Raw genomic sequence first — 15,714 nt, 5'->3', positions numbered from 1 at the left:
TCTGAACCTCTTTGCTCCTTAGAACCATGAGTTTGTTGATGAGAAGTCGTACGAGTCAAGCTGCAGGGAGTTAAGTCCAGTAAAGCAGCTGTCTCAGTCTTCTTCCATCTCCTCCTCCTCGTCTCATGGCTTCTCCTGCTGCGGGCGCAAGAGGAGGAAGACCTTCAACGTCCCGAACTCCAACATGTCTCTCGGTTTGCAGGGCAGCCTCCAGGAGCTGAGCACCATCCAAATCAGGGAACGACCAATCACCAACAGGTTTGTGAACCAGGACGACGATAATCCGTCAAATTAGTCATCATTTATGATCTTCATGCTGTTGTACAAGGTTTTTGACAATTCTAGGGGGCTAGAGGAGATGAAAGCTGAGATGCTGCTCAAGAGTCCATCGGGAAATCTCAGATGCTGTTAGGGACATAAAGAAATGACTAGGAAGGTCCAGAAGATCATCAAAGGCCCTTGAATACGTTGTAGGTAGAGGTCACAAAGAGGTTCCTGAGCAGATTGATAAAGTTTCTGGTCTTTAAGAATCTGATCGAACGGCAGAGGTAAGCAGATGTTGGACAAAAGCACCAAGAAGAACAAGAGGGTCACATTGAGAAGGTTTTTACACACCTTGGGTAATGTCTGAGTGGTGAATGAAGATCTTCTGCTCTTTGGAAGGATCAGGTAGCAGGTTCTAGAGATCTTTATAGGGGTTCTGGTGTTTAATGGGTCCCTGGTGTTCCTTAGAAGAACCATGGATCTTGGTGACATTCCTGGAACATTTGCAGCCATTGAGGAGTTTTTGGATTCCACCAGATCCACAGTGCTTTGGAAGACAGAGGTTTCTTTAGGAAAGCTTTAGAGGTTTCACTGATTTATAGATCATAAAGATGATTGAGGTACTACTGAGCAGATCTAAAATGACGTGGAGGAGATGTCGACAACTGAATGTCTCAGGAGGTTCAGGAACACATTTTATGATCCATGGATGTATTATAGGTGGTCTTAAATCCTGTATCAGCAGTTCTCCTCCACTCTCTATATCATCTACAGTAGTAGTTACAGAGATCAGTTTTTCACTTCTAGACCTGATCTGGATGACAGACAGATGGCTCTGGTCCGATCAGAGAAGTTTTCTGCTTCAAACTCCAAACTGTTTGGTATGAGCTCTGCTGCCTTACTGTACAAACACACGGCAGCAAGCAGTCATGTGATGGTGGGTTCCCATGCAGAGTCAGACGGCAGGAATTCAGAGTATGTCCAGCTGTGGGATGGTGTGGGAGCTCTGGGAACTGTCTCCTAAACAGAAGCCAGCTCCTGTTTCTGGTTCTTCTGTTTTAGCTGCAGTGATGAGATGATGACTGGTGGTACTTTCTACGAAGAGCTGTTTCCTGCTACATGTGTCTTTATGTTTGGCTTTATGAACAGACCTGATGGAGACTGAAGCTGCAGCTGAACCTGAACACGCTTACACCCCAACAGTGTTTCAGATGAGGTGTTCACTGGTTCTTCAGTGGTTTACAGAGAGTCCAACTTTATTAAAGGGTTTTCTTTAATAGGAACATTTTTATTGTATCTCATTTTTAATAAATTACCCTATCTGATCATCACTTCATCAGTTTAAATCCAGAAGGTCAGAGATTATTAAAATTCACTTAAAATACTGAAAGGGGGGTGTCTCTGCAGCGCTACCTGGAGGTAAAAGTCTAAACAGTTTATGTGCAGGGTGTGTGGGGTCTGCAGAGATGTTAGCTGCCCCTTTCCTGACCCTTGACCTGTATAAGTCCAGGATGAAAGGAAGGTCAGCCCTGATGATCCTCTCTGCAGTCCTGATTATTCGTTGCAGTCTGGGCCTGTCCTGTTTGGTAGATGAGTCAAGCAGTCAAGCCCAAAATGATTCATACCTTTGTCAGATTTAGAGTTAAATTACTTTTTTGTCAAACGAGAAGTTTGTTTCTGTCAGGAAATGAGACAAACATTTCTTAGAAGACAACAAAACGACGACAAAAAATAAATAAGAAGACAGCAACCAATCCCTTCTTTCTTTTTCAATGTTTCTTCTGGTATTTAGATGATTTATCTTTGGTGATGAAGGTGAAGGTTGGAAGGTCTCCTTACCATCATCCTAACCTTTAGCTTCCTCTGCAGATTCTCCATCAGGATCCACTCAGAACTCTGGCTGGGCCGCTCCAACATGTTCTTATTAGAGTCAGTCAGAAGAAACATGTTGGTCAAATAAGCTGGTTACTTTAAACCTTCATCTGCAAGGGAAGAATAATTTAAAGATTTATCTTGAATGTCTTCAGGTGGCTTGGAGAACCTTACATGAAAACCTCAGAGAAATACTTTAATTCTCACAAACCATAAAACAAAAACTACATTAACAGATGTTCTCCACATTAATGATCCAGATATTATCTCCGTAATCTTTGCTCTTACATCTTCTTCTGTCTCTCTTTCCTGTCCCAGTCGATCCAGCCGATCCAGTCTGAATGCCAAATTCAAGGAGACACTCCCTCTGAACTGCGAGCAGCCGTACCTCTCCCCGGCTGTCATCAGCATTCCCACACCCGGAACCACGCCAGAAGGAGACCAATCCTCCAGTTCCTACGACTACTCCCAGGCCAACATCGTTCGGGTTTCAGCTCTTTAGAGTCCATCCGGCCTCCCTTCCCTCCAAACTGCTGCTTCCTGTGCCGAAGGGCTGGGCTCCGACTGAGAGAGCAGGGACTGATGATGGAAGATGGTGCCAGTGAGGAACATCTCTATCACTGATTGGGGATGGGATAACATTCTTCTCCTGCATTTCCCCTTGGAAGGATCTTCACCCCCTGATGAAACATTCAGCTTGGCTAATTGACGGTCTCTGTGTGTTACAGGAGAACCAACCACATCAGCATTAATGTTCTGCAGTCCTGAAACCCAAATCATGCTTTATTTATTCTGAACACTAGAAGACCTGCTGCTTCAGGTTTGATTGGATTTAGAGAGAACATGTGGTGAATCGGGTTCTTCAGCACAAAAACTGGAAGTAGAAACAATCCAGTTACACATAAACAAACAAGAACTTACAGATCTCATGGTTTTACTGTTTCTGACTTCAGGCCAAACTAGGTTGGAGGCCATAATGCTGGTATCACAGTGCTAGGTGGACAGTTTTTCCAGGGATTTTACTGGGATATCCCACTGAGTCATGTGGTCCAAGGTGGACCTGAGATACCCCATGATAACCAAACATGTTCCTCATGTTGTTCTCTACTGAAAACACATCTCCAACACTAAACACATCCAGCCATTCTGACATCATCCTTGATCTCTAAGAGGGTGTTCTCTGTTATTCCCCCTGGAACCACAAACCAAAGTCCTTGGAGCTAATTTTCTTTGATAAATGGAGCAGAAAACTCTTCTTTCATCTCATTTCTACATTTAAAAAGAAAATGGTGTGGGTGTAGCGGTACATCTGTCAGGCCTAAACCATCCAGCTCAGACATCACAGTTTGGAGAAACCAATTCAACAACCAGTAGATCAGTCACATGCAAACATCACTCATGCACCAGCTCATTTATCTCCTGGAGTATTTCCTTTCAGACCTACGGCCGAACATCTAACTATAAACACAACCTTCACAATAGTCTTCTATTTGTTTTCCCTTTTGCAAGAACTTGGATTGTCAGAAATCCAAGCAGCAACAGGTTTTTAAAGCAGTGTTGAGTCTAAACCAAAAACCTTGGATGGTCTAAAGCACCCCACACCAAAGCAATACAGGGATGGCTGTTAAACATGCGCCATAGGACTTTAAAGATGGCTGTTGGCTTCAAAAGTGAACACGGCCCTGTAAACATGTCAGGTGTTTGTCATGTAAGGAAAGGCCACCATGAAAAAACATTCAAAGGCCTTATCTTACCACTATGAACCTCTTTCAATGTCATGCTGTTTCTGGCCAAGGAATGTGATTTTGAGTCCACAGGTGTTTCTTAAAAACCAACACACTCTTTAAGAAAATGGAATAAATAGGGAAAGAGAAGTAGCTGAAAATGTATGTCTAATCACCACCAGGAGGCAGGGTAAAGGGAAAGGAGGGCTTCACTTTCCCTGTGGGAGTTTAATTGCTTTCTGCTAGAAAGTAAACAATGCGTAGAACCACATCTAGCACAGAGCAGGGATTGTCTTTCAGAGACACAAGGAGTAATAAGGAGGATGTTAATGTTGTTGTCTGGACACATGAGGGGGTGTTTGAGCCCCAAAACCTAGAAGATTCAGCTGACTGAGCAGCTGTCTCCTGGTTTAGTTTCACTTTTATTGTCACAGAGAACTGTCAGCAGTCTAGCAGCCTGATGGGAGGAGAAGAGTGACCTGTAGTCTGGAGGTCCTGCAGACCAGATTTTTATGTTTTCACTGGTAGGATGTTTGGTTGTTATGTGAAAAGACGTGAGCATTTTGTAGGTTCATTTGCTGTGGTGTCTTTATGTTTTGCAAATTTATTATAATTTTAATCTTTTTACTGATGCATGCTAATATAAACAAACAGCTGAGTCATCTGGATCAGCAACGGTATCAACAGCCTGCTCCTAAACTCTAATTTATGACCAGGAAGGGGCTGAGAAAATGATTATGATTATTATAGAAATGAGACTTACTGGATAACAGCGCTGCATTTTCTCCTGCTGATGCGCCTCCATGTCACGTGCCACCCTGTCCCTTCATGGAAATGTTTGTTTCCATGGTAACAGGATTGGACAGAGATTGTTTAAGTCTGTTGTAGCATGTTTGTCTGCTTAACATGGATTTGTGGAGCATCTGAGCTAAACCCAGACGAGATGCTGGAATCTTTGGGGTACCGCTTCGCTATCAGGACACAGGTTCTGATCGGTTTGTTAACGTTCAGACGATTCTTTAAAGGTTCCAACAAAAACTCGGCAGCAGAACATTTTGGGTTATTTCCAACAAACGCAAGTAAACTAAAAACTATATTTGTCACGGCTGATAATGAGAAAAATCAAAACCTGTGACATAGGTTGGGTCGTCATACGACAATTTTTTCCGTACATGGTACGGACCAACATTTTCACCATCCGGCTCCAAATACAATGAAAATGTGTTTATGATGATTATTTTTGTCCAAACTGAGGTCAGGGAGAAAAAACAGGTTCAGAAACACAAACATTCACCTACTCCTGGATGATAATGAGATGTTTCTGGGACAGAAGGGATGTATGGTCCCGACAGAGAGCTTTGGGTCTGGCCTGGGGTTCTCCAGAACCATGTTGAAGCACCTTTTCATTCAGTTTCAGCTTTCAGTTTTCTTTGCTGGGACTCTGTCATCAATAATCCTGGCCTGAAAATGTTCAGCCATCCTGTAAAAGATTCCACCCACCTTCACAAAACCTCTGGTCTTTCTGAAGAAGCTCCGGAGCATGATGCTGCCACCAACGTGTTTCCCTGTGGTTATGTGGGAAAGGCCCGAGAGCTTCTGTCTTCCAACCTTGCATCCTTGCATGTAGAACACAACCAGAACAAACCAGATGTTCCTGCACCTCTTTCCGTGGTGCTGTGTGCTGCTTGCCTGTCTGCAAACCATGGCTTCAGCTGAAGAAATTAAATGTCTGAGCAGGACAGCTTAACCTCAGGTCCATCAGATTGACAATCAGGTGTGAACAACAGAGGACCGATTGTTGAAACTAAATCATAAGCTACTTTAACAAAGGTTTGCAGGTTATTTTATTTGCCCCTCTAACAGGTTTGTTTGTCCTGCAAACCATCTGGCTGATCCTGGTCTCGGTTCTGACCGGACATAAACCTGCCATTTTATCAGGGCTGACGTCTGAGATCCAGTACATGGCTTGGAGATAAATCCTGCCTTGCTGTTCAGACACCGGTCCACTGCTGTAGAACCTACTTGTTTTTGGGATTTAATTCTTTATTTAAGCTAATTTAGTTGTAATTCTGTTTATTTAATCTGTCCTTGTTTAACTTTTAATTAGTTTATTCCTTTTTTATATTTTAAGCTGAATTTATTCATCAGGTGATGTGACCTATACCACTGTCTGCAGCCATTAACCTGTGGACGGCTGGCTGGAGATCCAGCGTAGTTCTCCAGGACTGCGATCTGCAGTGTGATGGTTCTGAACCAGAAAGCTAATAACATGTGGAGGATGGAGGTTTTAGAAACAGCTTCTATGTTGGGTTTAAAGAACGGGCTCTGGTCAAAGATCACACCACAGTTTCAGTTAATGCCACTCAGAGTAGCTATCCATCAAGTTTTTATATCTTCATGACAGGCCCATAGTCTAATTAACTTATGGATTCATCAGGATTTATGGATAAATAAAGCTGAGTATCATCAACATGCTGATGCAACTTTATCCCATGCCTCAGGCCCAAAGGTTCTCCAAATATTCAGACATCTTGAATTTCTTAACGTCTTAAATTTCTACGAGTTTTTTATTTTGAGAAAACTGCTCATCTGTTCCACATGTAGTTCTGGAAAATGAATTGAGGTTTTATTACCCAGTTACAAACTCCACAGCCCATGATGCAGTGTAGCAGACAAGAAGTGTTTGCTACAACCAGTTCTGCTCCAGAAACGGTTCTCCCTCATCATGGGAGGACATATATTTACCAAGGTTGCCTGGGTCTCAGTAGTCAGTCACAGTAACGCTGTGATGAAGGTGTTAAAGTCAGGTAACCTCTGTATAAAAGCAACAAATTCAAGACAGAGCTGGAAACTTCAAACAAGTTATATTTACCTTCCTTTAACTCCTAATGTACATATGAGTTATTAGGTTATTGTTAATGTTTTTATCTAATTCATGTTAAGTCTGTAAAAGCTGAGGGACTTTTAATGTCTTAAATATTAAGTTGCAGAAACCCTGCTGAAGACTTCTTCTGAACATGAACAAACCTGATCTAAACCAGTCTAGTCCTGATGGTCCGGATGATTTCCGCAGGATGTTCTAGCTTCTGTAGGAGAACGGTGTGATCCATTGAGGTCTAACAGTGCAGACAAAGACACATCAGAGAGCTAAAGGTACACCTGGCTCAACAGAGTTAGGACTCGCTCCATCAGCTTTCCAACATCAAAATGAAACTCCAAGTGACAGCAGGTGATGTTCAGCAACAAGTAAGAGGGTTTCTCTGGGTTCCTCTCTGACAGAACTTCTAAGAGTGGAGGTATCAGGAACTTAAGGATCTGCAGCTGATCTGTTAACCTGATGGAGGAGAGCTGCCAGTCTTCCCTCTGCTGGATAAGAAAGACACATTAAGGTGCAGGTTGGTCCAGATGGATCATCCAGAATTCATTGAGCTTATCACTGATGAACCTTTGTGATTTTTGATACAGAGAAGATGTTCTTTTTTGTAAACCAAACAAACTGAAACATTTTGTTGGTCATCTCTGGGGTGGATGTGTGGACCTTGATTCTCTACAGATGAATGGAATGATCGAGTGCAGAAGATGAGGATTTAACCTCAGCATCAGTTCATGCCTGAACTTCTCTCAGAGCAGATGTTTTAGTATTTTTAAAGTTAATGATCAAATGACCAACCTTCATTCTCCACCATTGCTTGACTTTAATGTAATGCTTGCAGCCAGGCTGTTTCTGGTTACCTCCTCTGGTTTGTATTTAGGGACTCCAGCAGCTCAGACAAACATCTTTCTGGCTGTAAAACAAAGACCTGAGTTATTCTCATTGTTCCCAGTGATCATATGATGTAATTTTTCTTTGGTGTAGTCGGTTATTTCCTATTTTTTCAATGATTCCCATGAGAATTTGATGCATTCTATTCCACATGATATTTTTCTAAAGCCATGCATGTGAATGGAGCTGACACAGAAATGATTATTTATCTGTACAATAAAGAGGATTATTATCACACCTGTTGTTTCTGGTCTTCATGGTTCTGAGGTCTGCTGCAGTAACCACAATGAACTGTCCCATCACATTAGGCAGGTCTGGGAGGTCTGTTTTTATTCAGCACCGAGGTCTCTGAGGGTCTGCAGCTCAGGAGGCTTCACATTTTAGCTGTACAAATACTGTGGTGCTGTTGGGCCCATTTAGTGGGGTTAATCCACCTCTAGTTCCCATAGATTAGCACCTTTAGGTTCGGGATAAGGACTGTCTCAGCTGAAGGAGTCTAAAGATCCTGGAAGAGAAGGTACAGTGGATTGGAGCAGGAGACCCAGATAGGACTGGAGTTTAGTCTGCAGTGATGAGAACATTCCCTGAGTCAGTGCTGGTGAAGAAGCGGCAAGCTGAAGCTCTGGATGTTCTGCTTCATCTATGCTCCAACACTCACCTATGGTCCTGAGATATGGAACATGAATGTCCAGGGGTCCTGTGTGAAGCATGGGGGGCAGTGAGTGCTGGCACAGTTTCCATGATAATGGGTTCATGTGCATGGGTGCAGTTGGCTGCTGAGAATTTAAAGTAGGGGTGCACACCTGATACCTGTGGGGGTGGTGTGCTGCTAATGCAACATGGATTTAAAGGATGGAGCTGCATCTTCAGAGCTGTTTCAGCCCAGGACCTGGGATGTGATGGGATTGTGGGGGCTGAAGGTGGAACCATCATGGTTCCAGCATTAGACTGTTTAAAAAAAGACTCAAACTCGTTATTTTTGAAATGTACTGTGATGACGAGTGGAGGTGAAGGGGGTCAGGGTTCTGGGGACTCTTGCGGACGGGTTTGGAGAGCGGGAGGGGGACATGGTACTGACATGGAGTCCAGGTCTTCAGTTTTAATGATGGGGACTTGGCACGGGTGTCTCCTGCCCCTCTTGGCAGTTGCTGGTATGGCTCTCCTCCTTGGCTGGGGTTGGTCTGACCCTGGGGTGGGCTGGGTGTGTGCCCCCAGCCCACCCACAGGTGGACTGCAGTGGAGGGGGGTGGGACGATTGGGCTTGTGCTCCGAACTGTCACAATTTGGAGCACATGATTTTTAGACATTTTGGGGCGAATGTTAACTGGCCCAGATGTATTAACCAGCAGGTACATGAAGGAAAGCTGAGTAAACCAAATGAAGCTCAGACTGGAAGAAAGCTTCAGAGAAACTGGCAGTAAGGCTGCTGCATGGACATAATGTTGAAGGAGTTAGAGGAGGTCACTCAAATGTTTGATGGTTTTATTCCAGTGAGCATTTTATCAAACTCTTACCTTCAAGACAAATAATAAATATCTAACATCCTCCTGAGTTTCTCATATAAAGTTACACACTGACAAGTCCAGAGTGTCCTTGAGCTTCAGATATAATTAATTTCAAGGTCTCGCATGTCCTCTGGTGACTCATCTTCAGCTGATGGAAGCAAACTCCATCCAGTTATCTCCCAGTCTGACCCAAAGCTGAGATGTTTACTCTCTTTAATGGAGAGAAATCCAGAGGAAGGAGACCTGACCGAGGTTTCAGAGAACCTCGATCAGGTTGCATTCAGGACTGTTTCTACTCAGATCACTTCAGAGTTCCAGATCTCTAGCTTATTAAACTTTTATTGTTGTTGTGCCTTTATTACCTGCAGCAGTAACCCTGCCTTGGATCTGAGACCATGCATGTTGGAGACAAAGCAGAGAAGCTTTAAATAAAGCAGATTGTTTTGATACTTCTGGCTCAGCTCAATTGGTTCATAACACCTTATGTTGATTGGTTGAAATTAGAATAACCAAAGAGTCTTGAAGCCTTCTGATCAAAGTTCTTTCAGTGATAAACTGGGTGCAGTACTTGCTTAGCACTAGCTCCTTGGGTCAGGAATAATGAGTAAATTCCAGCGATGTGTGCAGATAAAAGATCTCCATGCTGTGAGATCCTCCACAGGAACTCTGAGCACATCAACGTGAGGATCAAACATCAGAGACAATTTTCTGAGAGAACAATGTAACTCTGAGCTGGCTCTCTGATGGTGGAAAACTGGTTCAAGCAGCAGATCAGGTCTCCACTTTCTGCTCCTGATGTTTGGTTAAATTCAGTTGAAATTCTCTTAAATGATTTGTCAAATATCAGGTAAATTATTCTGTAAATGGTCCAGTTTTATAAACACGTGTTCTTCATGTTGTTTGTTGATTCCTTTTTCGAATTTGAGCTGAGTGGATGTGGACAATGCGCTCTCAGAGCTCCTGTGTGCATCAAACTGGCTGCAGGTGCAATAATTTGAATAACTGCTTTTAACTTGCATGGCTTTTTGGTTTACAGATGATCTGCATGAAGTGAGTTCTGTTAATGGACACAAGTGTCAAAATAAACCAGTCTTTCTTTGCTAAGTTATCCTGCAGCGTTAAGCCACTCCATCTCCACCTGAGGATCTTTCAACTGGGCCTCAGCAGCAGATGTCTCTGTACGTCCTTTAGTCATACGGCCACAGCCTGATTTTGAAGCATCAGTGGTGGTTCCGTTGGTTGCTGCAATTGAAGTGGAGTCTTCCGGCAGCCCAGGAGTCACTCCCGAGTCCAACTCCTGAAACTGTCGACCACAATAAAGCGCCCAGAGCAGCGTGAGCGTGAGTGCCATGGCCAGGATCTGAGCCACGCCAATAGAAACCCCCAGAAAACGCAGAACCTGCAGCTGCTTCGTCCCTCGAATGAAGCTGTAGATCTTTGGACCGCAGCCCTGAAACAGACACAGAAAGGAAGGAAGACTTCATCCTCATTTCCACCTCTCAGATTTAACAGCAATGATTGGCTGAGAGTGCTGATGTCCAGTCAGAGGCTGCCGTGTCTCACCTCTTGGTGGAGGTCACTGAGGTCATGGTGGTGGGCATGGCGAGCACAGCCAGGATACTGATTGGTGCAGCAGGAGTCAGGAGGCCACTCCATCTCTGTCATCTCCAGCCAGTCAGTGAAGTAAATTACGCCACAGCATTTAAACTGATGTGAACACACACACACACACACACACACACCTGTAGGCACACGCATCACATAAACACAACACCTGTTTGTGTGTGTGTTTGTTACCTGTATCTGGAAGCTGTCCCAGGTGTGTGTGAGCCACTGATAACGTTGCAGGCCATAGTTTGGCATCCGAAACTTTAGGCTGATCATGTCAGCTCGCTGTACTGAGGGCTGCACACACACACGCACACACATGCGCCTGTTTATCAATAATCAGTGTTTACAGGAAGCTCAGATGTGTTGTTCTGGAAGAGTGACACAGTGTTACATTTGAAGGTTCCTGAGATGTTCCTCAGATTACAGCTGTGAACCTCGTTAAACTGCTGACTCAGGGACCTGTGTTATCCTCATGCTTTCAGACCTGAGCTTTCCCGTCCACACAGGATTATTTTTAAGATGACATGAACAGTGTGGAGGAATTAAAAGCTGTGGAGTTCCTCTAGGCTTCATTCTCAGTTCCTCCTGTTCTCACCCTGCATGTTTCCATCATATGGCCCTGCCTAAACTAATACAGATGTTTTATGAAATGAACCTTTTATACTGTGTTTGCACCTTTTTTCTCAAGCAAACTGAATTTTTGGAACTTTTTAAAAAAAGCTTTCCAATGTGGACATTTTTCAAAACTGCTTATTTTGATATATTGATGATGTTTGTCATACGGTGGATGGAATGTTTTTACTGATAGGTTTACAGGTTCTACACGATCTCCTTACGTTCCTTCTCAAGCTCCACAGAATGCAGTCACTGATGCTTCCAACAGGGTGAAGCTCCTTCTGGACCGATGAGTTACTGTGGGGAATGTTGCCTATTCTCATTGGTGGTTCCTCCCTGGCGTTCATCTGACCCTAAGAGAACACCTCCAACCCTAACTCCACCAGCTCACACGAGGCTGAAAGATGAGCTGATCTGAGAGCAGCAAGCTGGACATATCTCTCATTTCTGGTTATTCTTAGAGCCGGGTCGTGTTGGAGCCTCTGGTTCTGCACCAGCAGCTGAATGTTTGTAAATGCTGCAGCTGCACAGCTGGATGCACCGGGCCGAGCAGGAAACCTTTAGATAGAAATTTCTAACAATAAACCTGCTTAAATCATTGTTCATGGGTCTGAGGTTCCGGTCCGTCTCTGTTACTCCTACGTAGAGTCAGGCTTCAGAGGACCTGTGCTTGTGATTGCATGAATGAAAGTGTCTTACCTCATCGTATGTCCACACAGCAGAGGCCAGCTCCACACAGAAAATCACCAGCAGGCTGCAGAAGTACTGGAACACACAGCAGAACCGAGTTCATGTCACCCAAACATATTACTAGAACCAAACCCTCTGCAGGTCTTCTATCAGAGATTCCATCTGCAGCCCAACTTATGGGGATGTTTTCTGAACCAGAACCAAATATGGTAATTCCTAAAACTTTAAACCAATAAAAAACCATTTTAAACAGACAGAAACAGTGAAAACAGTGTTGCTGTTCATTGGTATAACATGAGAGACGTCCTTCACGGAAAAACTGAACCAAGATTTTAATTTGCAGCAGGAACACAGGCAGAACCGAGCAAGAAAACAGCTGACTAGAGTCTCCTACAGGTACTGAGAGGAACGAGTCTCTCAGGAGGGACAGGTTCTCAGCTGGAACGGGTCCATCTCAATAAGTTACTGCCTCAGTTACTTCCTGTTTTATTTACAGAATCAGCAAACGTTAACTTTACCCTCCATGGTAGCAGCAGCTTCCAGAGCTGGGTGACCAGGATCCAGGATGTTTATCATGTCTCTTATAAAAGATGGAACAACATGAGTAAGAATGGTTCTCAGTAAGTTCTGGTTTCTAGTTTCTCACAGATTCTGTTCAGGATGGTTACAGACTGAACTCCTGAGGGTCTCCAGATCAGGGAGCTTCAGAGTTCATCTCTGCTGCTCCCATTGAGTGGAGACCTTCAGGGTTAGGGTAAGGGCCATGGTCATCTGGTGGAACAGGTTGGATGGTCACCTTAAGATTGGAGATCATTCCCTAAAACATCAGGGTGGATACAGAAGAGCTTAGAAGATTACAGGATTGTATGGAGCTGGAATCTTTATGATGATGGGAATCATTTCCTGAGGTTTATCTGGAACTGGTTTCCAGGTGAAATATGTCTCTGTGGTGTTCCTGTTGTGCTGTGTGTCCCAGCTGAGCAGACCTGGCTGTGTGGATCACCCCGCAGATCCAGACAGAGAGATCAGCTGGTTGCAGAGTTTCCTCTCCTAGAACCTGCAGCAGCACTGGATAATAACAATGTGGTTCCACACAGAACCCCACAGATCATTTACAGCAGACTGAAGGAACCAAACTACATCCACAGTTTGGTCTCTGTTGTTCCTGAGCCAGGTGTGATCTCCTTAGATATCCCAGTCTACTGCATCTTCCCCATCATTCCCTTTGGGAGGCCTCTTAGCCAACTGTCTCTCCTGCCAGGGAACGAGCCAATCTTTTCTCCACCCCCACCCCTAGGTGATGCTCAGAGAGGAGACAGACCAGCCTCTGTTAGGATCACACCCTGATCTCAAACTGGATCTGGAACAGGACCGGCTGAGACAGATGGCTTTAACTTCCAGATGCTCTCAGAAGGTCAGTGACTCATAATGTGGTGGTGCTTACAGCAAGAAGTCTGTCCTGCTGAGATAACTCCACATGGGCCCACCTGAGTCAAACTTCAGAAACTGTGTTCAGATGAAGGTTTCAAGCTGGGATATCTGAGCTGAGGACCTGAAGTTCACCAGCATCTAGTCTCTTGTATCTGATTTTATTCTCAGGTTCTGGATTACAATCCCACGGATCTCTTCAGGTTCTGATTCCAAGCAGCCTTTGACAGCAACAAACCTCTGCTCAACTGTTTCTGAAACGTTCTGCTAATGCTATGATCCGTTTGAGTTGTGCAGTTGGATTTTTATTCTTTTATAAAATACACAATTTCTGGATATAACATGTTCTGCCAGGACCGGTTCCAGCCCAACCTAATGTCTAAAGGCTGCTGTTATTTTATGATCTGGTAAAATGTTCCTACCCATGAGAGCAGCAGCAGGTTGGACCGGAGCGTGCCGCAGTATCCCACCATGGCTACGATGATGAGGAGGCAGCACACACAGATGATGATGGGATGGACAGCTGGAGAGTAGGTGAGGACAGCAGCTTCCTCCAACCTGCAGCAGGAAATACACCTTTCAGAAACAGAATCTGCTTTTATGGTCTAAAACAGGTCTGGGCTCAATTCTTTTCTCTCCCAGCCATTCTGTTGTAGGTCTGTTGCTGTGTTTGGATCATTGTTCTGTTGATGACCCAGTTCTGACCAAGCTTCAGCTGTTGGACAGATGGACTCACATTTAACGCTAGAAGCTTTGGTCTACAGAGGAGATCATGGTCCTGTGCATGCAAAACAAGCCTGAATCATTACACCTCCAATAACGTGCGTGGCAGCAGGTCTGTTTGATCTGCTGCATAAATCCAGGATCAACTCTGGATAAAACCAGGCTATTAAAATGACAACATTAAGATAAATCCAAGCCAAAAGAGATTAGGAAAGAACCGGAATACAAATCAAGATCTATTTAGAGATAAACGGGATCCAGTTAGAACCACGGCATGATGGCATCAGAATGAAACCTGCATATGATCAGGAGAGAACTGAGATGAATCCAAAATATACCAGCATAAATGAGCTGCAAAAATCACAGGAGAATGGTGGATTTTACAGTTTAGCCAACCGAGAGTCTCATTCACAATGTCAAAGGAAACATCTCAATTAAGATCCAGAACTTTTTTACTTCATTGCATTAAGACCGGTTTCACAGGCAGATGTATGGACCGAAACGTCTCAGAGTAAACACAAAGTCCACGAAGATCTGCAGGAGGTGTGGGACTCACCTAGTGTGGGCTGTCAGGGTCAGGACGGTGTTCAGGGTGTCTCTGATCCATGCAGCCACTCCGAGCACACAGACCGACATCAACTGAACACACACACACACAGAGAGAGAGAGAGAGATAAACAACAGATCAGTTTCTGACGCCTGGAAATAACCCTTCAGAATGTGAGACATGCTGTGACAGATGCAGCATGGCCCAGCAGACCTGCTGCTCTCATTATGAAGTTGCATTCCTCAGTTTTTACTGTAGATCATTTATGTTCTCACATGAGCTCCAAAAGCTTCCATCTGTTTGGACGGCACATCTTAGGACTGCTAATTAAGTATTCACAGCTATGAATCAGGACCAGCCTGATCAACCTTCAGATGATCCTGCTGATTACATAAACTGTCACATGGTGTCGGTAGAATCAGGGTTAGTGTAAATGGTGCAGTGCTGGTGTCCTCTGTCTCACCCAAAACAGCAGGTTGAGAGCGTACAGCAGGCAGCGCAGACACCTCACCGCGTCCTCCTGAGCCATATCCAGACCGGAGCTGTTGTGCACGGCTCACCTGGGCCCAGGACCCCATGGCCCCATACTCACTGGGGACACCTGACACTGTGGAGGGTCTGGCTGCTAGAACTGGATCCTGGGTCCATGCGTAAAAGCCATATTGCTCCCAACAGGTGGTTTCCTAGTTTTTCTCAGCTCTTAGGCAGAGTGATGGAGGTTCTGCAGCTGATAGTCCCAAATTCAACATCACCGAGGAAACCGACCAGAACAAGACATAAAACTTCTTTAGTCTCCTTTTAATACGATCCAACAGTACCAGACTGAAGGTGCAGAGCTGTACACATACAGTAGTCCAGTGATCTGCTTCAGAACCTGTTGCTGCTGTAAAAACTCCAAACCTTCGAGCTGCAGACCGTCCCGTCCCGCTGCCTCCTCTTCCTAAATAAAGCTGAGGCGGGCTCCCCCCTCTG

General features: G+C 44.5%; 2 protein-coding genes across 3 annotated transcripts in view; one reads left to right on the top strand and one right to left on the bottom strand.

Moving 5' to 3' along the window:
• LOC124882867 (potassium voltage-gated channel subfamily D member 2-like) overlaps positions 1-7,860 on the top strand; it is a 64,810-nt gene extending 56,950 nt beyond the window's left edge. Inside the window, exons 4-5 of the mRNA XM_047389483.1 lie at positions 23-258; positions 2,455-7,860. Coding sequence (XP_047245439.1) covers positions 23-258; positions 2,455-2,638 — 420 coding nt within the window. The 3' untranslated portion in view covers positions 2,639-7,860. The remainder of the gene's footprint in view (positions 1-22; positions 259-2,454) is intronic.
• Positions 7,861-9,091: 1,231 nt separating this feature from the next.
• Positions 9,092-15,714, bottom strand: tspan12 (tetraspanin 12). 2 transcript variants are annotated; one of them, XM_047389487.1, is made up of 8 exons: positions 15,591-15,714; positions 15,206-15,469; positions 14,752-14,834; positions 13,895-14,030; positions 12,054-12,119; positions 10,926-11,033; positions 10,692-10,835; positions 9,092-10,578 (listed from the first exon to the last, which is right to left on the bottom strand). In XM_047389487.1, the coding sequence occupies exons 2-8, from the start codon at positions 15,269-15,271 to the stop codon at positions 10,234-10,236; spliced, it is 948 nt and encodes a 315-aa protein (XP_047245443.1). In that variant the 5' UTR covers positions 15,272-15,469; positions 15,591-15,714; the 3' UTR covers positions 9,092-10,233. The 2 variants fall into 2 exon arrangements, with proteins under 2 accessions (XP_047245443.1, XP_047245442.1); XM_047389486.1 differs by having other exon boundaries at positions 15,206-15,704.

The sequence above is a fragment of the Girardinichthys multiradiatus genome, chromosome 17 (genome assembly GCF_021462225.1).
Source record: "Girardinichthys multiradiatus isolate DD_20200921_A chromosome 17, DD_fGirMul_XY1, whole genome shotgun sequence".
Classification (NCBI taxonomy): Eukaryota; Metazoa; Chordata; class Actinopteri; order Cyprinodontiformes; family Goodeidae; genus Girardinichthys; species Girardinichthys multiradiatus.
This window is presented reverse-complemented; position numbering and strand designations above follow the sequence as displayed.